This window comes from Conger conger, chromosome 2 (genome assembly GCF_963514075.1).
Source record: "Conger conger chromosome 2, fConCon1.1, whole genome shotgun sequence".
Taxonomy (NCBI): Eukaryota; Metazoa; Chordata; class Actinopteri; order Anguilliformes; family Congridae; genus Conger; species Conger conger.
Window position 1 is genome coordinate 21956387 of NC_083761.1, and position 24559 is coordinate 21980945.

The following is a 24559-nucleotide window of genomic DNA, read 5'->3' on the forward strand; positions in this document are numbered from 1 at the left end:
CCAAATTGTTCAGCCCCACCATACTTCACATATTGTGTGCCAGCTTGCTTCATGGTCTGGTTATGCACCCAGAACAGTGCTTTCCTCCATGTTTACCATTATTTGTACTGCATCATCATATGTGTACTCCTCTGTTGCCCAGTGCATGAGGTTTTTGTGTGAATCTGCCAATAAAGGCAGTCCTCTGTGTTTGTCCAGATAAACATATCTCTTTTTTTTTGCCTTTCTATTCTGTGTATATTATTGATGTCTCTTATGCATGCAGTTGAGATCAGACCCCCAAGGGGGGGTGGAAATTCATTAATTAAAAAAATGATGTTCAATGCAAATGTTTCAATTAATGAATTACATTTCAATTAATTTGCTGAATTGAGTTGAGATTAAAATGGAATTGCCTTTGACCACAGAAAAACAAACACACACACACTCACGCACGTGCATAAACAGAAATACACTCAGACTTATTGGTGTTCTGCTGTTGTAGCCTATCCACTTAGAGGTTTGACGTGGTGTGTGTTCAGAGACGCTCTTCTGCATACCACTGTTGTAATGTGTGGTTATTTGCGTTACTGTCATCTTCCTGTCAGCTTCAACCAGTCTGACCCTTCTCCTCTGACCTTTCCCATTAACAACGCATTTTTGCCCGGATAACTATGGCTCACTGGATATTTTTTGTTTTTCCCACCATTCTGTGCAGACCCTAGAGAAAATCATAGGAGATCACCCGTTTCTGAGATACTCAAACTACCCTGTCTGGTACCAACAACCATTCCATGGTCAAAGTTACTTAGATCACATTTTTTCCCCATTCTGACATTTGGTCTGAACAACAGCTGACCACATCTGAATGCTTATAAATATTTGCACTAGCAAGCTGATGTACAGGTCTACCTCATAAATTGCTCACTGGGTGTAGATGCAAATGCACTCACACACAAACACATACACAGGAAAGGAATGAGCCATGGTGACAGAGAAGAGAACCACAGACAATGGTTTCAAGTCTATTTTTATTCCTTCATATCATTCTCCACTAAATTCTCATGTCTTTTAGCCAATCAAATACCTGCTGCCCTCTTACATCTCACATCAATTCATCAGTCAGCATTTTTTACTTGCAGCGTGTGCTGCCAATCCCATCTCAGGTCCTACCCATCATGTCCACTGATGTTTCTGTTGTGATAAGAAGCATGCTGTACCACAAGAAAGACAGACAAAACACAGAAAGAGAACTTTCCTGTTGTTTTTAAGAAAAAACAGAAGCATTGTATATAAAAACGGAAATGTTCATTATTGGATAATGAGACATTATCCAAGAAAATATTTCTGTGTTTATTTTTCCTACATACAGTACAAACTTTAAAGTTCTCAGAGTTCAGCCTTTGCCTACTGGATACAGACTCTTCGTACAACAGAAACTTCTGAAACTATTTCTTTCTTTCCCATTCTTTTTAAATCCAACTTGAGACCATTTTCCAAGACCCTTTTTTTCTAATCAGAAGCACAAATACAAATACATCCAGTGCAGAGAATGAAGGCGTTCCACCTCAAGGAGATGTGAGCCCGCTATTTTAATGATAAAATAAGAAAAAAACAAACAACCAAACGTGGTAACACTTAATGACACTTAACTGACACTTTTCATACACAGTGAGCCATTCCCGGGGTGTGAATTCTCTGCCCGTTTGTCTACATGCTGACTCTGTCCTTTCACACAAGGTCTTAAAACACTGCCTCCCCTGATCACTTACTACATGTCTCAATAGGTTGGGTGTATGTGTGGTTTGGGGGGGGGGGGGTTATATCTCACAAATGTAATGCAGTTAGAGCTACTCAAGAGGCACACAAGACACCCACGCCTCTCCTCTTTGAAAAAATGGTACGATCCACATATTTTGCTGGACACTTACAGTAGACCCAATAATCATGTAACCAAGCCACTGTCTCGGAACAAACCAGGCTATGCGACATTCTTCAATAATACAAAACATGTTTTCAGAATAAAAAAGAGCTTCTTTTTTTCTAGTCTTATGCAATGGCACAGCGATTTGCCAAATGGATGTTGAAGAAATCCATAAGATAAAAGAACAGAATGTGTGGGTGCATGTGTGTGTGTTTGTGAGAGAAAGGGAGAAAGAGGGTCTTATTAATAAAAGATACATGTAGAAGATAAGTGTAAATGAGGTGTTTACCAATGACAGTCAGTGCTTCTCATCTCGCTGAAGAGATTCTGAAGTTGGGTAATGCACAGAAATATTGGGTACCCATTGACAGCAGTGCAACACAGAGGGGGGAGCGTGTGCCCTGAGCGCAGCATTAGGGGCAGGCTTATGAACCGTACCATCTCCCCAAAAAGAAGACTCAATTTCTTCCCTTCTTTCCTCTCTCAAAGGCGGTCACACATCTCCAGGTGCACCTTGCACTACCTGTCTTGTCATGGCATCTGTCACGGCTTCACTAACCCCACAATCATGCAAACTGCCTCCCTCTTCTTACCCTTAACAATGTCTCACTGGTGACTATGCTTCTTCTTGTCCTTAAGTTGCTCAAGTTGTCCTCGCAAATTGGTTTAGTTCAGTAGACATAAAGCACAATAAACATCCAGACACTAAACTGGAGTGATTTAGCTAAAATGTAAAAGCCCTCAGTGCCAAGCCACAATGGTTCAGTCACACACCTGCTCACATTGGGCTCTCGGGAGCCTTTATTTAACTCTGCAAAAAAGTGTCTTGAGTACTTTAGTCTTGGAATGAGACCAAAAAAAAATCTTATTTTTTTCTCTCAAGTAGAAAATATTTGTTTCTTTATGTTACTTTTTGCTTGACAAATGAAATTGTCTTGCCAAATTGAGAAATCTTATTTAGCAAAAAAGTAATAGAAATAAGATTTTAAGTCTAAATATAAGATTAAAGTACTTGCTAAGATTGACTTATTTTTTGTTTTTTGCAGTGAACACACAATATATGCCAGAGCAAGACACACACACCACATTTAACACACACATCATCATTGTGCATAGTTTTTATCTATGTCATATTAATATGATTATTCTAATGCTGTTTTTGCCATTGCACATAAAACAGAAAAGCTAAAACTAATGCGAACACACATTAGACATACATTTGAGTTTTATCCTCCCTCTGCTGTGGCCCCAAAACGTGTCTGGAACAGAAATGAGCACCTGGCTTTCACAGCAGGTGAAAGGCGTGACTCCTGACTAACTTAGAAGCAGTCAGAGAGGGCAACCCAATGTGAGCAGATGATCACCCAAGGCTAAACCCCTCGCCTAGCCCCAAGTTCTTCACTCAGTCCAAACGGATTCCAACCACAGTTGCACCATGGTCTGGTTTTGCGTGTGCATTCCTCATTTGTTCCAACGTAGTTTGCTTCCTTTCGACGATGGTGGCTCACTGGTGATTCTGTGGTGATAGCCCAAACCTACAGATCCCAGCCTGCCTGAAACACCTATTTCTACAATGCTACGCAACGCATTAAATGTTGAAAGCATACACCAATTCTGCACCATTTCTGTAAGAATGAAAGTGCCCGAAAATTTTACAGAAAAGTCTTAATCGCAAAATTTCCTACAAAATACAAGTTAAAATTTCTTAGAAATGTATGTGTTATGCTAGTAAAGTAGTAAAATGTATATAACAGATCATTGATGATATCTGGCTTTAATATACATTGAAACTAAGTAGTTACCTCTGCACACCATACACTTTGTCTCCTGCAAGGTTTCAGGTGTACTGCACAAGTGTTTGCAACACTATCATTATCAACAGAGCATGTGGTGACTTAAAGATTTACTGGATAAGGCCACACTAGGATCCCTGCCATGCCCAGGAAGCAATCTGTACTCCAGCCAACAAGCACATAAGGATTTACATTATATGCCAATTTTAATATCTGCTTCAACTTGTATCTGATGCTGTCAGTTTAAAACAGAAAAAGGAACCCACAATTGTTCTGTTCTGTCATAAGGAAAAACAGTTCTGATGTTATGTACAGTTAAAATATTTTTCTTCCAGTGTACATAATGCCCTAAATATTGTTTGTTGGGATGGTGGAGAAGTGGGAATCCCCATCTGTTAATATCACTGCGACCAAGCAGACTATATAATGTAATGGTATGGACAACAGATGTTTGCAGATGTTCAGCAAAACCCTACCACAGACAGGAGTGAAATGCTGATACAGCAGGGCCGGGAAGAGAAGGCAAAGTAGGGCTGGGCATGAGTTGAGCAGGGAGGGCAGGCAGGGTGGGGCAGATGTTGGGCGAAGCCCTACGGTTAAGGGTGAAGCAGAACAGGGTGAGGCAGGGAGTGGCAGAACTGCCATTGCAAGGCGTGGCCACCTCAATAGTGCACAGAGCCAGGCCTCCACACTTTGGGCTGGATACCCATGCTGGAGGTGCTAAAGCGGGGCCTCGGCACCCTCATGGAGAGCGAGCTGCCTGACACTGCTGAGGACAGGGGGCTCAGCTCCGGGGCGCTCTTAAACCACTGCCTGGCACTGCCGGGGGCAGGGCCGGGGACTGGGTTGGGGATGGGGGCCGTGTAGATCTTGGGTAGCTCTGGCAGAGCTCCCGTAGGGGCGGGAGGAGGCGAGAGGGGGGTAGGGGGAGGCGACACCAAATCGGGGCGCCACATGGGCTCCCCGAGCGTGGTGGCGGAGCGTGGTGCGATCACGGAGGGGCTCAGGGATGCGGGTGCAGACATCGGTGTGGGCGTGGAGAAGCGCTTGATGTTGTAGACGCGGGCAGCCTTGATGGGGATCTGCTTGGGAGCGGTCAGGGAGATGCTCTGCGATTGCTGGTAGGCCGGTGCAGGTGTTGCGCTGCCTCCGTAGGCGAACATGGCGGAATTTAGCTGGTAGGGCTGACGGCTCATGACGTCCAGGGGCTTGATAGGTTGCTTCTGCACGACAGGCTTCTTGGCGACCTTGGCAGTCTGGGATGCCTTCCCGCTACGCTGAGCCCCCGGAGGGCAGGAAGGTGACAGCAGGGGGTTGTAACTGATGGGAGGGGGGGCACGAATGTTCGGGGAGTATTTCCAATGATTCGGGAGGGAGGGGGTGGGTGATGGAAGGCGGGGTTGCCCCTGTTGCGGGGCGACGGGAGCCGTTCTGTCCACCACGTACCTGTCCATGCGACTTTGCCGCCGTGCAAACAGCTCTGCCCCCTTGCCTCCCATCTGGGGGAACTGGGGTCCCTCGGGGGCCGCGTGGGGCTTGGGGGCCACCGGCGGCGGCAACCTACATTTGTGGGCCTGCATGAAGTTACAGGCCTCGGCGCCAAGGTTTAGGAAGTCCTCCTCAGGGCCGGACTCAAACCCAGGCTCTGTCCCACCTCTAGGCTTCTCATCCAGGTTCTGCACCATTGACAGCAGCGCAGGGTTAGGGGAGTTGTGCTTCTTCTCCTCGGGGGCACTGAACATCGGCTTCTTGCTTCCACGGCGACGTGCCTCCTGCAGGATGCCGGTACGAGAGGCGGGCACGGAGATCCTCTGCTCACGGGACGCCAGGCCCTCAGGGGAGTTGGCAGCGGCAGGGTACTGCATGGAGACGGGAGTGGGAGCAGGAGTAGCCGAGACGGGGGGTGAGGGAGTGGTGGTAGCCACGGTGACATACGGGTTGAAAGACACTTTTGGCGTTGTTGGGGGAGGGATTGTTACGGTGCAGGGCTGGCGGGAAGGGGGGGAGAGGGCTGGGGGAGAGAGGGGGCCAACAGGGGTTGAAGATGGAGGAAAGGGCGTGGTTGATGTGGGAGTGGGACAGGTAGTGGGTGGTGCAGGAGGTGGGGAGAAGGGCATGGCTTGTGCTGGAGCCAAGTTGAGAGAAGCGACTTGAACAGGAGGTGGAGAGAAGGGCATAGCTTGTGCAGGAGGTTGAGAAACAGGAGTAGCTTGTGCAGGAGGTGAATAGTAAGATGTGGTATGTGCAGGAGGTGGGGAGAAGGGCATAGCTTGCGCAGGAGGTTGAGAAACAGGAGTAGCTTGTGCAGGAGGTGAATAGTAAGATGTGGTATGTGCAGGAGGTGGGGAGAAGGGCATAGCTTGTGCAGGAGGTTGAGAAACAGGAGTAGCTTGTGCAGGAGGTGAATAGTAAGATGTGGTATGTGCAGGAGGTGGGGAGAAGGGCATAGCTTGCGCAGGAGGTTGAGAAACAGGAGTAGCTTGTGCAGGAGGTGAATAGTAAGATGTGGCATGTGCAGGAGGTGGGGAGAAGGGCATAGCTTGTGCAGGAGGTTGGGAAACAGGAGTAGCTTGTGCAGGAGGTGAATAGTGAGATGTGGCATGTGCAGGGGGTGGAGAAAAGGGTTTAGATTGGGCAGGAGGAAGATAGACAGATGTGGCTTGTGTAGCAGGTGGAGAAAGAGGTTTGGCTTGGGCAGGGGGTGGAGAATAGGGAGTAGCTTGGGCAGGAGGAGGACAGCCAGATGTGGCTTGTGTAGCAGGTGGAGAAATGGGTTTGGCTTGACGAGGAGGAGGATAGAAGGATGCAGCTTGGGCAGGAGGTGGAGAAAAGGGTGTTGCTTGACCTGGAGGAGGATAGAAGGATGTGGCTTGTAAGGGAGGTGGAGAAAAGGGCATGGCTTGTGCAGGAGGGTTACACAAGGGTCGGGCAGGCACAGTTGGCTGAGAGAAGGGTATTGCTGGGGTAGAAGAAGGAGAGAATGGAGAGAAGGGAGCAGCAGACACAGAGGAAGGAGGAGATAACATAGACGGTGGGGCATTCCTGGGGGCAGGTCTGGGTGGGATGTAGAGGGACGTGGTGGACACGGCTCGCTTCACCTCAGGGGAAGGGGGGAAGAAGGACATGGGCGTGGCCTGAGCGGGTGCTCCGGGCTGCGGGGGACTCTTCTTGGGCACATTGGGACGGAAGACCACAGGTGTGGTGGCGGCTCTGTGGCTGACAAACCCAGCGGCGAATGGCTGGGCGGTCCTGTTCAGCACGGAGCCGGCAGGCCCCACCCCTCCACCGTTCACCATGGGTGGTGACATTACCAAGCTGGCTCGGCTCACAACAGTACAGTCTCCATTCATCATACTGTAGTTCATGGTTGTGGTGGGTGCGGCGGCCATGTTGGGCATGGCGACCATGTTGGGTGTGGCAGCCATGGTGGGTGTGGCAGACATAGTGTGTGTGGCAGCCATAGCAGGTGTGTCGGGTGTGTCCAGTGCAATGGGAGGCGGACCCTGCACGGGTATTGCCTCTGTGTATGTCGTGACGGGCGTGGCCCCAGCGGCGTGTTCCTCCTGCCTCTTCCTCTGCTGTTCAAAAAGCTGGGCGCCCTTCCCAGAGGTGGCGTTTAGCCCCGGGCTCTGGGGCTCCTCAAAACCCGCCGTGGGGGTCTTCCCCTCCAGAATGTCCAGGTAGTCACTGTCCCAGGCGGACTCGGGGGCCGAGGTGAAGCCATCCTCGTCCAGCTCCGACTCGCTGCCGGGGAAGATGCCCTCCTCGTCGTCTTCTTCCTCAGTCGTCTCGTCCTGGCTCGCTCCCTCCACACTGCCAAAGCAGGTCAGCGTGTACTTCTTGGCGCGCTGCCTGCGCTTCTTAAACATGAGCACGCCCTTGGAGTGGGGGTTGGGTGAGTCGGTCAGCAGGGCGGCGATACTGCGACACTTAGTCCGAGCCTCTTTCACCTGCTTCTCCTGCACGCTCTCACCGCGGTGTAGTTCTACAGGAAATGGAGAGACCAAAAAAATTGGTCACCCAGGTAGCCCACAGTGACCCCTTATCCCATTTAAACCTGATTTAATCGTTCACAATAATACAAAGAGAAACATTCCAATCCTCAAGGAGTGTAAGGGATGTTATGTAAGAGAGTTAAAGGTTCAAAGGTTTGCCATAATATTAAGTGCCACTAAAACTTTACAGCTTAACAATATTACCAGCTGATTTAAAGGGCGTTTAAAAAATGTCATGGCATTTTAAGGTCATCAGCTAAAGGAAATTAGAGTAGCTTTTTAATGTCAATACAAACTGGGTGAGGTTTTAATCGTTTTGGATCCATGCATGTGTATGTAAGTGTGAGTGTGAAAATATAAAATTAACATCAGAGTGTAAGAGTATTGTACAGATTCTTTCATTAAATAAATCATAATACATTAATAGGACAGACTACACTTTACAAACCCCTTTCAAATTAAAAAACAACAACAGACTTAAGCGTTTATAAATCACGCAGTGATTAAATATTATGCATTATAAAACAACGTTTTTTTTTCATTCCAACATAATAACATCATGTCCTTAACAATGTCAGGCAAGACATGATGTTTGGCTTTAGTTTAGTTTAGTTTAGTTTAGTTTAGTTTAGTGAAAGGACAGAATGGCAGCAAAGGCTCAAAAAGCAATAAAGAAAATTTCCAACGTGAGCTGCTGTTTACATGATACTGGGACGATCACGGTAAGCTGATCATTTTTTTAATCACTTACAAACAACCATTTCTGACCTTTACACAGAGAACCCTATGAGATCAGGCAGCCAAAACAGGCTGCAGATGGACTAAAACCAAACCCACCTGCCTCTCTATATCAAACACTAAACCTCAAGCACAGCTGGAAAATGAAGGTGTTCCTCTTGCTTATGCTGTATAATGTCCCTGCATAGCTATTCTCAGATTATTTACTGGGTAGTTGGACAGGTGTCGGATATGTTGACTGGTGAACAGAGACACTGATAAATCGCAAAGCTCATCCCCTATAAATAACGTTGCACATTCTACACTTGGAGAGAATGACCCTCAGGGTCATATCGAAAGATTTATTTAGACTACGGAGCTCAATAGGGAACATTTTTGAACGCGTTCCTGCTAACTTCTAGAATAGCATCCAGTACATCCAAAGAGCAGTTCTCTAACAAACACTGGTCATCTGTGCGCCCTGTCACCCCCCACAATGAGCAAATGAGCAAAGATGGGATAAACATTCACCCTATGTCTTCGTAGGGTGATGGGGGTACTGTGCTGGAGGAGGTACTATCCTTGAGACGAGATATCAAACCAACAGCAGGTGAAAGAATCAAGGACTGTCACTTTCACAAAAGCATTTAGTGCACTACAGTTAAGAAAGCAGCGTCATAATACGCAATGTATAGACAGAAATTATATTAGAAACTACACTACACACATGTATTCTTTCTCTTTTATCGGACATATATGAGATACAATTTTTCACATACCCCATTATACTCACTCCAAATTCAGTGGTGTCAATTTTCAGTCATAACAGGGAAGTTCCTCAAAATCGGTTCACATGAAGTGATTGACCAAACAAAAACCACGGCCCACACCTGCCTGCCACTACTGTAAACACATCTACCTGAACACTGCAATGCATTTCATCAGCTCAGCAAACAGACAGCTTCTTCTGATTAGCATTCACCAGTCAGCTCTGCAAATATTTTCCATATTCTCGCAGATATCCAGCACTTCTCTTCCTCGAGTAAGGTTTGCTCCAGTGCACTCACATACAGTGCATCAATGGTGCTGAGCCATCCCAGGCATCACTCACGGTACGCAGACTGCTGACAGACCAGGAGATTCTCGTCAAGATCCTTGTCGGCTTGTTTCCTGCATGTCCCCTCTCTCTCTCTCTTTCTCTCTCTCTTTGCTGAAAGAGTCACCCAGGCTGAGCCGGCCCACAGATGGCAGGGGATGGTCGGAGAGTTACCTGTGTACACGGGGTCTCTGTCACAGTCCGCCTTCGTTGAGGGAGTGAGACCCGGCATGTCTTTAACCCCGAGAGGGGCGGGCCCCACGCGGCCCCGTGCGTCCCCCGCTTTCGGGAATGCTGTGGCAGAGGTGATGGAGCCCAGCCAGGCAGAACCGGCAGCCAGGCAAAGCCCTGTGTCCTCCACACTACACCCGCGTCGGACCTTTTAAAGCCCTTTTGTCTAACCGCAGGATTCCGCTGGCCCAAAGTAACGCCTTATGTCATTTTGGGCTATTCTTAACGGCGACGTGACCGACAGATGCTGTCCACCTGTCTGCCTCAACGCAGACCAGCCCCCCCTCCCCATTAACAAGCAGGAAAAAATGCCCCCTCTACTCAACCTCCCTTTCGCTTCTGCTTCCCATTAGGACCCAGACTGCTGTCACTCATCTCTGAACCGTGTGAGTCAGCACGCAGATATTTCACTTTGGGGGCTTTGCACCCTGCCACCTCGCACCTGACAGCAGCAGAGCCTCGCAGTTAAGCGCATCATCCAACAGGGCCCACGCAGAGTGCTGGGGATTGGCTTAGGAGGCGAAACAGGGAGAGAGTGACATGCCTCTGTGCTTCTGTCAGCTGTGACACTACGGCAGGACTGTCATCCCTTTGACTGCCTTAGTTGTGATTCCAGGTGGTTCATGTTCCATTATTGGCCTCGGTGTTAAGGTTAAAGTGTTCGATTGGCAAGTGCCACGGAAAATACCTCATGAATGGCAAAAAGTAAATGAATGAATTCAGTTTGTCCCTGCTGCACATTTGTTCCAAATTTTTTTCAGAAGAGATATGAATCACAATTAATCACAACTGTAATAACTATTTCAAATAAACTTCAACAAAATACCACTTGATGACCGCAAAACAAAGACCAGGCAAGCCCAGTTTAGCTGGACCCTGATGTAGCAGGGAGAGTATGTGCGCTAGAAACTACATGGGATGACCCGTGCCAGTGCAGAAGTAAAACAGGACCCTACACTTACTTCCTTTATTGAAGCATTTTCATCTCAGTAGGTAACTGGTATTACTACATAATGTTGTTTTGTGGCTGTAAGAGCATTGTATTGCGGTTTTGGTTGTGATAGGGCACTAGCAACCATTTTGTGTGAGTCAGGGGGAGATTAAGGCATAGAACTGGTTGCCGCTACATAACATGGTGGAGATTGCTACTTCCCAGATTGAACAATTATTTGTTGACAAATATCACCTATGTTGTTGGAAGCAGAAGTACAATTTCTCACAGGTTCTTTCTCTTCAAAGCTGGTTCTTAATTATCCTTCCCAAGCAGAGTGGATGGCACTGATAGTGAATTAATTTAATTCCACCACTATTAAACCCCTCTCTGTCTGTCTGGGCACTGCACAAACCACCCACCCTTGACCCTGTCTCTAGGTAACAGATGACAGGTGAGAGGTGACATGCCCTATCTGCTTACGAAGCTGATATCTATTCGTCCTGTCATCCCACTATTGCATCTCCTATGATAGCAAAGAAGGTGGCTCAGATGGGGATCACAGGCACATCCATTGCCTCTTTCCACCCTCCTGCCAGTTACCCACTATTCACTACTATGCTGATACCTTCCCCACCACACACATACACACATGCACACACATTGATACACATACTACATACACAAAAACACTATTATTATTATTATTATTATTATTATTATCTTATTATTATTATAACTATTATTATTATTATTATTATTATTATTATTATCTTATTATTATTATTATTATTATTATTATTATTATTATTATTATTATTATTATTCACCAAATTTAGACATAGAGTATGCTTGGAGTAACCCCAATAAATGTTAACACTTTTGTGATGTTGCAAACTGTTTGTCAATGTCAATCAATTGTTGTGGATGTGGCCATTTTTTCTAAAACAGCTGTAACTCATGAATCCTATGTCTGATCCTCACCAAACTCCTACACATGTGTAGGCTATGATTCTGTGGACACGGTCCAATTTTGGCACCTCTCGGCCAAAGGGTGGTGCTATAAGAAGCAAAGCAGTGCATCCAGCGGTTAGCAGAGTTGCCATTGGTCCTGGGTTTGAATCCAGGCAGGGCCCTTTCAGTGTGAACTTTGCATGTTTCACAGGTGCCTTCATTGCATTACATGGTCTTAAGAAGAATCATCTTGAAATTTGGTCCCTGTGTACTCCTGGTCATTGTGTACTAACTTGAAATTATATTGCATATGTATATTGCCTCCTGAGACCAAGCAACTTCAAACCATTATTCAGAAATGTGATACATACCAATATGGCTGAATAAACCTGATCCCTATGGATTGCCCAATTCATAAATTGACTGCCATTTTCAATGGCTAATTTTTCCATTTTTCTTTTGCCATAGACAAAACTCCATGCTAGCATGGTGGTCCAGTGGTTCGGACAGTTGCCTTCCTGCAACTGGGTCCTGGGTTCAAATCCCTTTCTGTGTGCCTGTTCTTTGGTGCCTCTGTCGGTTCCTTTTCATCAAAAAATTTGGTCCATGTATACTGCTGCTTCATCAAAGCCTCTGTGCTTGCCAACTGCTATGCTGCTGGGACCCCGTCAATTGCTGCTTGCAGCTATATTTATTATTATTATTATTATTATTATTATTATTATTATTACATATTGGAATCTGTCTATTATTTAAACTAATAAAATCTCAAGAACAATGTACAGTACCACCTTCTGCACATAATTCCATGTATAGTCCACCCTCCCTCCCCCCCCCCCCCCCCCCCACACACACACACAGACATACATACATGCACTCAAGAGCACGTGACCTGAAGGGGATGAACAATCTACCCACAGGACACAGAACATTCCGTTATGACATTTGTCTTCATGTACCCTGCGTTGGTTAACTGACACTGGGGCAGCTTATCTTGTAGTTTTTGAAGGAGCGGTCTAAGAATAGCAGCTTGGGAGCACACACACACTTATAGAGGAGGTGCTGGGGAGGGCGATGTGTCTTTGGTCTACACCTCTGCTCTATGGTACTTTGTCTGCAGTACCTACTGTAATTCTGTCATGTGTAACACTACAGTATATCACATTAGCTATGCTAAGCTATCACACCCTGGCCCCTTTAATCCCAGTCAGTAGCTGTATGATTGTATGTGTAATGTGTATGAGTGCCTCTATGATAGTGTTCATATTGCTATCATACTGCCCCTCTCAGGAAAGGTGTCTTAACAACTTCTTTGAGAAAATAGGGGTGATGGCATGGTGCATTGTTAACACCGTATTTGTTAACCAGGCATTTTAGTGGTGATTTTGACATTCATTGTGGGTAATGACACGGTTGCTTCAGGCACCCCCCTCCCCATCTAAATCAAGCCAATCAAATAATTCATTCAATGAACAAATTATTTCTATTCCCATTTGACACACCTTATTCATACCCTGTTCTTGCTCTTTTCTGTCTTTACAGGGTCTACAGATATATCACCTGTAAATATGCAGACGGTCAGAGACCTGTATGCTGCTCATTGCTGCTGGAGAGAGAATGACTGACATGCCAAAACACCTTACGCAGCTGTGAGAATCCCTGATCTTTCTGAGCAGTAAATCAGCTGCTAGTTCCACGTATCAGAATGACTGGCATACAACTAATGGCTGCTATCAATAGCGCGGAAACTAATACCAGCACAGCACTGTGTATGTGTGTTTGTGCGCGAGCGTGTGTGTGTGTGTGTGTGTGTGTGTGTGTGCGCATGCATGAGTGTGTGTGCATGTGTTTTTGTGTGTGTATCCATTGTGTGTGTGTGTGTGTGTATGCATGAGAGAATGAGAGAATGAGTGAGAGAGAGAGAGAAAGAGAAAGGGAGAGAGAGACTAAGCCTTTGACAGCAGACAGCAGCTGGAAGTCTCTTAGCCTTGTGGCATAGGACTCATGTTATCTGACTGAGTCACAGGGCAAATATAGCCCAGGGCTCCAACTCCAGGTCTTTCCAGTGCCCCCGTCCACCCCTTCACCCCTCCACAGCTCGCCCCCTCCAGCTCAGGAGCCCACGCGTGGGGTGGTTGTGTGCCACTCACAAGCACTCTTAACAACAGCAAGCTAGTTACCTGTTACTCAACCATACTGCCATGGTGGCATTACAGCTGCCACCATGTTTCCTACATGACTCTTACACTCTCTGGAATAAAGGTATGAAAAGTGCCTAAAAATTCGTGACACGGTACCCTATAGGTGCATAAAGCCAGCAATATTTCTTGGAAAACATACTCATTTGTACCTTTCAGGGTACATTTGGGAAATTTGATCATTGAAGAACAAAAATGTACCACAGTCACTTTATTTCTGAGAGTCTATCCATGGCTAAATATGTTACATTCATTCCATTCAGTCTCTATTTGTTATATATTTTTCCCAACCAATTAGCAGGGGACTGCATTCTGTTTAATGAATTGATACACATATCAAATGTGTTTAAGATACAGGACTGTGCTAAAGTCTTAGTCACCATCGATTTGTTTTTAATTAAAAAAATCTTAGATGCTCATTTTTGGTCATTGTCATACATCCATTTCCCAAAACCTAAATGTTACAAATGATTGTATGTTATTTTAGTATTTTGTTAAATTAAGTAGCATATTACATAATAGATAAAAACTTAACAGAGCCTGTCTGGGAGTGCTAGAAGCAAGCAAGACACCTAAAGTCTGCAGAAGACCTGTAGCAAGTTCTTCAATATGTTTGGAATAACCAACCAACCAATTTTCTCATAAAACTGCAGGACAGTGCACCTAAGATAATTGATGCTGATGGAGAAGGTTGGTCACAACCAATATTGATTTAGTTTTTAACAGTTTACTGCACTTTGTAGAAGTTTTTTGATATTTAGACACTATTTTTGGAAGCATCTTAGCTTAATTTGTGCCTTAGACTTCGGCACGGTACTGTACATTTAAACTCTTTACCAGTTAATTGGGAGGGGGATGATTAAAAGGTTTTAATCTTTCTGTTTGATTTAATTTAAACGGAAATAAAAAAAAACGTGACAAAAGCCTTATTCATTGGTGTCCACAGTTCTAAATTTGCTGCAAAGTCAAAGCAGAAAAGTCAGTCGCCACCACGTATTAATGAAAATGAGCTCCACCTGCTGGACATTGTGCCCTGAATTCAGTCATGCCCTAAAAATAGAAGTGACATAAATGTAGCTCATCATGTAATCTCGAATGCAGATGTTCAGTCTCATTGGACAAGGAAGGCAAATCATAACGTGAATACTGCTTTGCTGTTTCATAGAAACTAAGCATATTATAGTGACTATATTATGTCTTACATCGTAATTGTGCTCAAGGAGTTATTTTCTCTTAATATATCAAATATTTAATTGTGCTGTGAATTCATATAAAAAAGAAAATAGATTAACTTTCCCATTAGTCTTTACATAATAATTTTTTGCTTCTCTGTCAGCTGTATCCATCAAAAGACTAGGCCCCAATTACAAAGCACACTCCCCTGACCTCCACAGCGATTTGCACTGCAGAAATGGGCGGGGGGGGATGAGATACTCACTGGCTTGTTTGGCTTTGTCCATGTAGGTGACGGTCAGCTCCTCGGCCACAGGGTTGTCCACAGGCCCCACCATGGGTACCAGCTGCCCGCGGGACGCCAAGAGAAGGGCTTCCTTGGCCCGGTCCGGCGAGACCAGCGGGGGCAGGCTGGGGGGCTCCTGGAACCCGCTGTCCACCTCGTTGGGTCCCGGACCCTCCACGGGGCTCTGGTCGTCCATGCTGGAGGAAGAGTTCTCAGGCGAGTTTTCGGGGTTGGGGGGCTGGTAGATGACCTCCCTGCGGGCGACGCCAGGAGGGCTGCCCTGTTGGGGCGGCGAGGAGTTACGGTAGACCTGGGTGTCGGGGGCGCTCTCGTAGCCGCTCATCTCCGAGGTCTCCTCCGGTGATGATGTCTTCCCAATTTTAGCGGGCGAGCTGTTGGGGCTCCGGCGCTTCTGCCGACGCTGTCGCTCGTGCACCGTGTCGGCGTCGCTGTCCGTCTCGCCGTAGTAGGCCTCGCTGTCCGGCGGCGAGGTCACGGACTCGCGCCTGGGGGTCTCGTCCCTGCCTGTCGGGGACATGAGCGTCCCCCGGCGGACCTCTCTCACCGCCGAGCGGTACTCTTTGTCGATTCGGGGCGAGGGGGATCGGGTCAGCAGCACCACAGACTGGAAGCCTGATGGAGCCCTACAGAAACCCAAACAGCATTTATCGCCATGGTGAGACAGAAACCACTTCTCCTAGACACAACAATAAAAAAAGTTTACAAAATAAAGGCATGCCAGCAATAATATTTTGGTGCAATGTAGATTCATGGGAGGTGCATGTACAGAATATAAGTTCATCGGGTCATCTCGGCCTTTCTTTTTTTGAACACCCTCACTCACATCTCAGGAATGTGTTTCATATTTCAGTGTCTCAGGTTCTCATAAATACTGTTAACACTTGAAACACCACAGACATTTGTGACAGGTACAGGTTATAGTGTTAAAGACCCCATGCAATGACATTTTCTTACATTTAAATGTTCAGTAAACCACAGAACAAGTATATATATACCTTTTTCCAATAGACTATTATAGTCAGGAAAATAATATCGGCATCAAAATGTCTGTTAGATGTATTAAATCGGCAGACGATTGCATAAGTGCTTGCAAAAGTAAAATTGACAGTGTCAGAAAAAGGTTGTACACAACTTGCATGGTGTTTCAGACAAAATACCATCCAAATGACCAATAGCAAATCTTCCTGTAGTGGACACTATATTTCTGAATAAAGTAGTTAATTTCACAGTATTTGTTTTCTTTATTTTCTTTCTTTCATTGCGTAGGACGTGGGTTGTCCTGACCTCTTCACGCGTATATGCAGTGTTCCTGGACCTCCGTCAATCAGGTTCATGGCCTGGGCATGGGACAGGCCTCCACACACTTTATCGTTGATGGACAGCAGCTCGTCCGACTCACGGAGCCCCGCCCGGCATGCCTTGCTCCGCCGCCGCACCTGTACCACAAGGGGGAGACATAAACACCACAACTGCAGTAAGGAGAACTCCTCTCCGGCCTTCATAATGAAAAAAAAGGTTTCTTTAACCGCTTATACACTCAGCGAAAACTTAATGAGGTATTTATTAGATTTTTTTGGGGGGTAGCCTATCCACTTAACAGGTTTGACGCATTGTGTGTTCAGAGATGCATACCACTCCATACCACTATTGTAATGTGTGCGTTACTGTCACCTTCCTGTCAGCTTTCAGCAGTCTGGCCCTTCTCTACTGACCTCTCTCAACACTCATTCCATGATTACATTTCTTCCCATTTCTGACATTTGGTTTGAAAAACTGAACCTCTTGACCTTGTCTGCATGCTTTTATGCATTGAATTGCTGCCACATGATTGGTTGATAAAATTTTTGCATTAACAACTTGGTGTACAGGTCTACCTAATAAAGTGCTCGGTGAGTATATATCATGTGCTATGAATAAGTTGGCAGGACTGTACCAGCATATCAGCTGTTTCAGACCTATTTTAAGGCAGAATTATGTCTACTATGTAAGGAAGCCATTTGATGTTATACGTAATGAGGGTGTCATTTCACGACCATCACTGAATGAATGCTTATATGCTGACCTGCCAACCCCCATTGAACAGCTATACATGGATGATCTCATCGATACAGCCGTCATCGATCTCCTAAAGCACTGAAACAAGTACTGCTAATGGCTAATACAAGTGAAAGAGTTCAGATGGTGCTCAGAGTTTATCCTCTCACTGCTCTCCTCATCAAAATAAGAACCCCAAGTCAGGGCAGACCATGGAAGGAATTCATAATTCTTCAGCTTGAAAGGGGGAACAATGGATGATTCTCCCTCCTACACACTTCCTTGAATAGATGTAATTGTTACTACGACCTTTGGTATGCACTTATTGTATGTCACTTTGGATAAAAGAATCTGCTAAATAAATGTAATGTGGTCATATATTCCCCCCATAACTCTTAGACTTGTCAGCTAAGCGGTGCAGGCCTGAATACCATTGTAGCAAGGTGCTTAACCTGAACTACTAGGAAATATAAAGGTGAATGCCGAACACATAAGCTATATACTTTAAACAATAATTGTGCCTGTCTGGCAGGGTGACATCAACCAAGAAGAGCAAAGTAGCTTGACGCTCAAGTAAATTTTGGCTCCCTGAACCCAAGCCCTGCTCTCCACAACATTGATAACTTCACCCATGTCCCTCAGTCGTAGCCCAGATAAGCCCTAAACATTGATATTTTTTCATTAAGCTATTTTTCAGAGGTGTGCTCTCACAGAAGAAAGAAGTATTCTCATATACGGTAGGCTCCAGAATTATTGGCACCCTTGATAAATATGCGGAAACAATGCTGTAAACTAATGAATAATAGTTATTTACATTAGCTTTTTTTCCAAGCAGTGTGCTTTACACATGTTAATGATTCAATGGTATCAACCAAAGTCTTACATTTTTCAAATAAGAAAATATTTCACCAAAATAGTTATTGGTTCCACAGTTATTGGCACCCCTGGTTTAATACTTTGTGCAAACACCCCTGGCAAAGATTAATTTGAGAACATTTAGAGGGATCTTTGATCATTCCTCCATGCAGAACATTTCAGAATCATTGATATCCTTGGGATGCCCCCTCTTCAGTTCAGACCACAGGTTTTTCATAGGATTTAGGTCTGGACATTAAATCCTTGGTTTTGTTTATTGTGCTCGGCCATTCTTTCAAAGAGTTTGTCTCTATGGAAGTGCCATTTTATGTTTGTTTTTTGGTAACCCCAAGACACAACCAATCTCTGCTATTGTTAAACTGCGATCCTTGGGTTACTTATGGCCTTCCTCACCATCTTCCTTACCGTCTGTGGGGATAATATGCTCTTGCATCCTCTTCCTGGCAAATTTGCAACCATTCCATATGTTTTACACCTTTTCATTATTGTGCTAAGTGGTATGTTTAACCATTTATGTATTTTTTCGTACCCATTCTTGTGATGTTCAATTACCATCTGTGTCTTCTGAATTGACAGGTCTTTGGCTTTTCCCATACTGATAGTTGACAAGGGGATCTTGCATGTTTGTTACCTAATTTTTATTCTCTAGTGAAACAGGAATGATGGAATGACACAATATATTCTTTAGACTTAGATTAACTATAATAAAGTAATATTTTGCTCTGTTTGATTTTATTTAAAATAATTGTCAAGGATACCAATAATTATGGAGCCCACTGTACTGTAAGTAAAGGTATTTAAAAACAAATCTTAACTACATTGAGCCACTGACCACAGCCAACCAGAAACAATGGATTCACTCAGATGTCAAACAGTCTCATAGCTTGAGCTCTACTGAGTGGGAACAAGCACATCCATTTGGAAAGGCTTTCAAGACAAATTAACACCCCCTGGACAGTTGTAACGACTGGCAGGAATCCGTTATGAGAAGCAAAGGTTAAACAGTTTGGGAACACCCATTTGTCTGTCAAGTTGTGACACACAGCTCCTGGCTGTTGCTGGGGCAACAATGCAAACATTGTGTAAATTCATTTGAGGAAAGACTGCTGGGCGAAGAGTATTTTTAAATCGACTGGCAATCCAAATGTCTTTCCTCCAGATATTAGTTTATTCACCAAATGAAAATAATAAAGACTGATAAGGATTGACTTTTTGGGAGGGGAAGGTGTCAGTGTTGCATATCTTAACATTTCACTATAATTGGCCGACACTATGCACCAATCACATGCCAGCTTATGGTAGATGCGTTGCATATCTTAACATTTCACTGTAATTGGCCGACGATATGCACCAATCACATGCCAGCTTATGGTAGACACAAGCTAAACTGAACCAAAATGTTTACATATGCCTGTACACCTGCGATATGTAAAAGAACCAGCAGGTGGCAGTCTGGCATCATTCTCCTGTCCTCAGGGCTACTCGGTGAATGGTGCATGTGGTTACATAGGGTCCCTCTGAGTCAGGCCTGCCCAACCCTGTCCCAGGAGATATACCGACCTGTAGGTTTTCACTCCAACCATAACAAGGCAAACCTCATTTCACAGATAGAAATTTGCTTGCACTAGTGATTACTAGAATCAGGTGAGCCAAATTTAAAATGGAAACCTGCAGGACAGTAGATCTCCAGGAACAGGATTCGGCAGGCCTGCTGAAAGCATATTGTGATTTCAAGGGATTTCACCCTTTTCCGGGAAATATCAACGTTACGGGGTAACAGGCAACCAAATGAAAAAGCAGGCGGCCTGGCCTTAATTGTCATACACAGTGTATTACTCTGTAAGGTGAAATCATTGTCATCCTCAAGGTGGGTCAGACCTTATATCATGAAGGTGTTACTTACATTTCCAGTATTCATTTATGGTTGCATAATATTTTTTTGAAATTGTGGCTGTGGAAACACAAAACGGTGTTCTAGTCTTGCCACCATAAAACTGTTACATTGACATGACCTTTTCAACAAGTCTCCCCCCTTCATTCTACAGCCCCCTACTTTACCCCTCATATTCATATCAGTAGGTACTGGAGTAGGGTGGTGATGGTGTGCACGCTATTAGGCAGATCCCAAATACCTTCCGCTGGTCAGGGGTCACCTCGTTTTAAAATAGCCACAACAGACTATTATGCGCAGCGGGAGAACTTGGATTACAACTCTGAAGAGTCTGGAGGTCTTCATTCACAGAAGACCACACAGGAGAACTGCAATGTAATGTTGTGGAGTTAAAGACGTCATAACTGATATTTTGTTTTGTGTGTGTTTGTATGCAGACACTGAAGCAGCCGGACATGATAGCGCAGGCCAGTGTTGGGTGGAGGTCCTGACTCGTCACATTTACCAGGCTATCGGAGCGGCTTGAGGATGGGAATAGCACATCTAAGAGCTGCCACTTGACGGGAAAGGCCACACTCCAAAAGGAGATCCTGGGAAAGTGACCTTGCGGGAACGACAGGACAAAAACACGCTTGGCGGTTTTGGACACGGACCAGTGGCTGTGGGGATCCTACGACAGGTCTAAAACATTCCGTTAAACTTTTTAACACAGGGTGGGAAGAAAAAATTAGAACCTTTCTTGACCTTAAGCCCGATCCCATCAGCCGTTGCATCTGTGAGAACCAGCCACCCAGAATAGTCCTTTGATCAGAGGAAGCGCATTTTGCACAGTCAAACAGACACCAACTGCGGCGCATGTATATATACCCGCGTAACTCTATTCTGTGCCTGAGCTGGGCTATGGGCAGATGGTGCTTAGGGAGGAATCTTCAGGAATATTTTGGTAATGAGGGAAGCTAAATGACTGGCAAAGTGCAAATGCCACAAACAGGGTGCTCTCTCTTTCTCCCCAGTCCTAGAAATTGCTCTCCCCTGGATGTTATGGAAACCACAGCACCCAGTCTCACCACAAATCACCAAACCACTCCCCTCAACAAAAAGAAAAGTTTTACTTGATAACTGAATGATAACCATTGTACATTCCACAACTTTCCCAGTACAGTGTATTTCCTATGTATTGATCATAAAAGAGATTGAGAAAATAGTTGTTTCTGGAATGGTTTGCACAGACTTGCAGGTATAAGCTCATTTGGGGAAAAAATGAACATTCCCAGATCCAATATAACCATAAATTGGACATACCACCATTGAACTTACACAAAACCTATTTCCATTAGAACAACATTCTCCCTATATAGAGAACTAAATAATTTCAAATGATTGATGCTTCATATCATTCCTGGGTTTCACAGCTTTCCTCTTTCAACATTTTGATTGAAGCATTCATAGAATTCCCCGTTTACAGTAGGGCTCAGGGTGGACTCTGTGGACTGTATATTTAAGTCATTGGGGTGGATGAACCTCATTCGAGACAGTGACCTCAACAGTATAATGTTGTGTTCCCTGGAGTTAACACATCTTTACAGCATTCTGTGCTGACACTGTGCAAACTAACAAATCTTGCAAATACAAATCTGTCCCTCAGAAGAAGACAGCCTGGCTTTGCACTCCAGCTCTCACAGTAAATCATTTTGAGACCTGGCTGTAGCCTACTATAATAGGCTACTCATAAACTTCTATTCCAGGAATGTTATATAATTGGTGGATATATTCCATGACTAGGTATAGAAAAACTTTTAATTAACTTTTAATTTAAAACTTCAATTTTCTGTTACCATGTGTTGTGAAGTACAACACACAACTTATTGATATAATACAGAATATTTTTGAACAAAAGAATGATGTGCTCAATCATTTCTGCTCAAAGTTCAAAGTTTACAGGTCAAAAGAACTTCGGAGACCAAAGCTAGCTGAGTACATGACTCATGAGTCCTGCATCTCCGGTCTTTCAAGTGACATTAAATTATTCATTTTTGGAGCTAAGAGAAAATGCTGTGGTCTGTGATATCAATCACCAAGAAGGCCATTAGGTTTCCAGAATTAATGAAAAAATGAGAAAATTGAAATATATAACCATTATGTGAATAATCAGAGTTGTAAAGTCCTAAGCCATTCAGGGCCTGCCACAAGCATATCGCCTTCTCATACTCTCCCCTGTCGCACTCCCCAGAACCTTACCTTAGCTACTTGTAGGGGTTTCTTATGTTCAGCGCCACCCTGTAGTCGAAAACCCCAAGGTGCACCCCCAGACAGGGTAACCTCAATCTCTTCAGCCACCATTGTTCCTTATCACTGCTCCCTCTCCACAGGTATATGCGTCTCTCTTCCTCCGTGTGTCTGTCTGTCTGTGGGGACCCCTGTCAGTGCTGGGCCATGTCTGACGGTGTGCTGCCAATGCCCCGGCTTCCTCTCGTGACACTGTAATGTCTAGCACTGGCCTCCTTCCCCTCAATCCTCGGCACCTGGGTCGAGACAGGGACGCACGCATGCACCCACCCGGATGGTAAGGCTGGGGGGAATGGAAAGAGAGAGACAGAGACAGAGAGAGAGAGGAGGGGGGGTGAGGGGGTGACTTCAACCCTCCCCATCTGCCACACTTGTCCTGTCACTCCAGCCCCCTGCTCAGAGATGGATGCTGACAGCCCCTCTGTAAATAGCACAGTCTTTCCAGAGCTTTTGTCTCCAAATGCCGACTAATGTGCTGCTAGGGGACATGGGGACTATTTTAGGAACATGATTCTAGTGAACTCTGCTACATGCACAAAAGTAGGGTGCATGAAGGAATTAGGTGGGGGGGCTTGGTGTGGAATTTACAAAAAAAAAAGGGCTAGACACATGGCCATGATAAAGTAAGTGTAACCAGAACATGCTAAAAAAAAAAATAGGCAGGCTACAGGCAGTAAAATTATCTTAATATTATTATTATTATTATTATTATTATTATTAATATTATTATATTTTTCCATTACTTTATGAATAATGATACAGTATGAGACCAGTCCAACCACGTTTTTCTCAGTACTGATATAGGGCTACTTCTAGTTATAGGGTACATCAGTTTTGTCACATTTTTGCCAAAAACTGTTGGCTATTGACTATTATATAAGTGAATATATAAACAAAGCAAGTATAAAGCTCTTTGAAAAAAGGGATTATAAACTGAATGAATGAAGGGGTTCATTTCTTTTCCAAACTTGTTCTTCAACTTTGGGTAACCCTGTCTGGACTTGCCTGTTTTCTCTTTTGTAATTGACTGTGCCTTTACTTAATTTTAAAACCTTTTTAATTTACGTGTTTGCTTCAGTTTTGTGTTTTTGTTTCCTTTGAGGGTTGGAGAAAGCTCTGGTGGCAGTGCAGACACTGCAGATACAGAACCAGCAGGTGACTTTGCAGCTGAATGTTCTAGAATTTGGAGGAGGGAGAATTATGTTTGGATTTTCCAACTGAAGCAGTTTTTAATGTTTCTAGAATGGAAAGGGTTGGCAACATTTTTTCTTTACTGTCTTTTATCTTTTAATGTTTTAGTAAAAGTTATTCCTAATTTAACTAACTGTTTGTTATATTGTATGTGAACGGGGTCTCGTCAATTGTTTTTATACCTCTATTTATCAGGCTATCACCATATCATCATTTAGCTAGCTAATATCACCATCTACATTGCTGGTCCAGGTCCTTAGATTTGAGTTATATAGGAAGTAGTTTGGATGTTGCTGTCTCAGCTCACTATCCAGGCCAGAATGAAATGTAATACTAAAATGTATTATTTCCTCTGGTGGCTCAGAGTCCCATTGAGAAGTAATGCTTTAGCTTTCATTCAAAAGGCTGTCCATTTGTGCTGATAATACAATTATTGTGGCAAAGTGAATAAAAAAATATTTAAATTCAGGTCCTCCATCAGTGATTTGTATTTGAAAATGAATTCCGAAGCAACATAATTCTGAGCAGAATGAACTATGTCCATAGTCATCAGAAGAATTACACAACCAATAGAAAGCCCCTCAGTTTTACTGGAAAGGGGAAACCTAGACCAAACGATTCAAAGTACAGTACAAGCTAGCCATAATTAATTAATTAATGGGGAGACACTATCTACTAAAGTGAGCCAATACGGAACTTGTGATAGTTTAGTTTAAATACAAAACAAAAAACTGCAGTAGTTAAGTGATAATTATGAAGGCTTTTTTATATATTTATGAAGTTTATGTTCATAAGTTTATAAGAATTGAATATTCCTTTTTTAAATTTTATTTAGTAATAGGTATAGGAGGGACAGACTTTCTGTAACCGGATATTAATCACACTTGCCAATTATTCCTAGGAATGGTCTGTGACAGAAATGGAAAGCCTAAACTTTCTATTCACTTTAATGTAGTGTAACCCTATCTGTGTTAATGGGTGTG

General features: G+C 44.3%; 1 protein-coding gene across 1 annotated transcript; it reads right to left on the reverse strand.

Annotated features, from left to right (window-relative positions):
• Positions 1-993: 993 nt before the first annotated feature.
• synpo2lb (synaptopodin 2-like b) lies at positions 994-22667 on the reverse strand. Its single transcript, XM_061232620.1, has 4 exons — positions 22338-22667; positions 16583-16734; positions 15257-15921; positions 994-7681 (listed from the first exon to the last, which is right to left on the reverse strand). The coding sequence occupies exons 1-4, from the start codon at positions 22437-22439 to the stop codon at positions 4359-4361; spliced, it is 4242 nt and encodes a 1413-aa protein (XP_061088604.1). The 5' UTR covers positions 22440-22667; the 3' UTR covers positions 994-4358.
• Positions 22668-24559: the final 1892 nt, after the last annotated feature.

Excerpts from the sequence above, each read along its gene's own strand:
- synpo2lb (XM_061232620.1), bottom strand. The coding sequence starts at position 22,439 with ATGGTGGCTGAAGAGATTGAGGTTACCCTGTCTGGGGGTGCACCTTGG. Across the intron at positions 16,735-22,337 it reads AACCCCTACAAGTAGCTAAG|GTGCGGCGGCGGAGCAAGGC; the intron begins GTAAGGTTCTGG and ends CTTGTGGTACAG. Across the intron at positions 7,682-15,256 it reads GGACAAAGCCAAACAAGCCA|AACTACACCGCGGTGAGAGC; the intron begins GTGAGTATCTCA and ends CATTTCCTGTAG.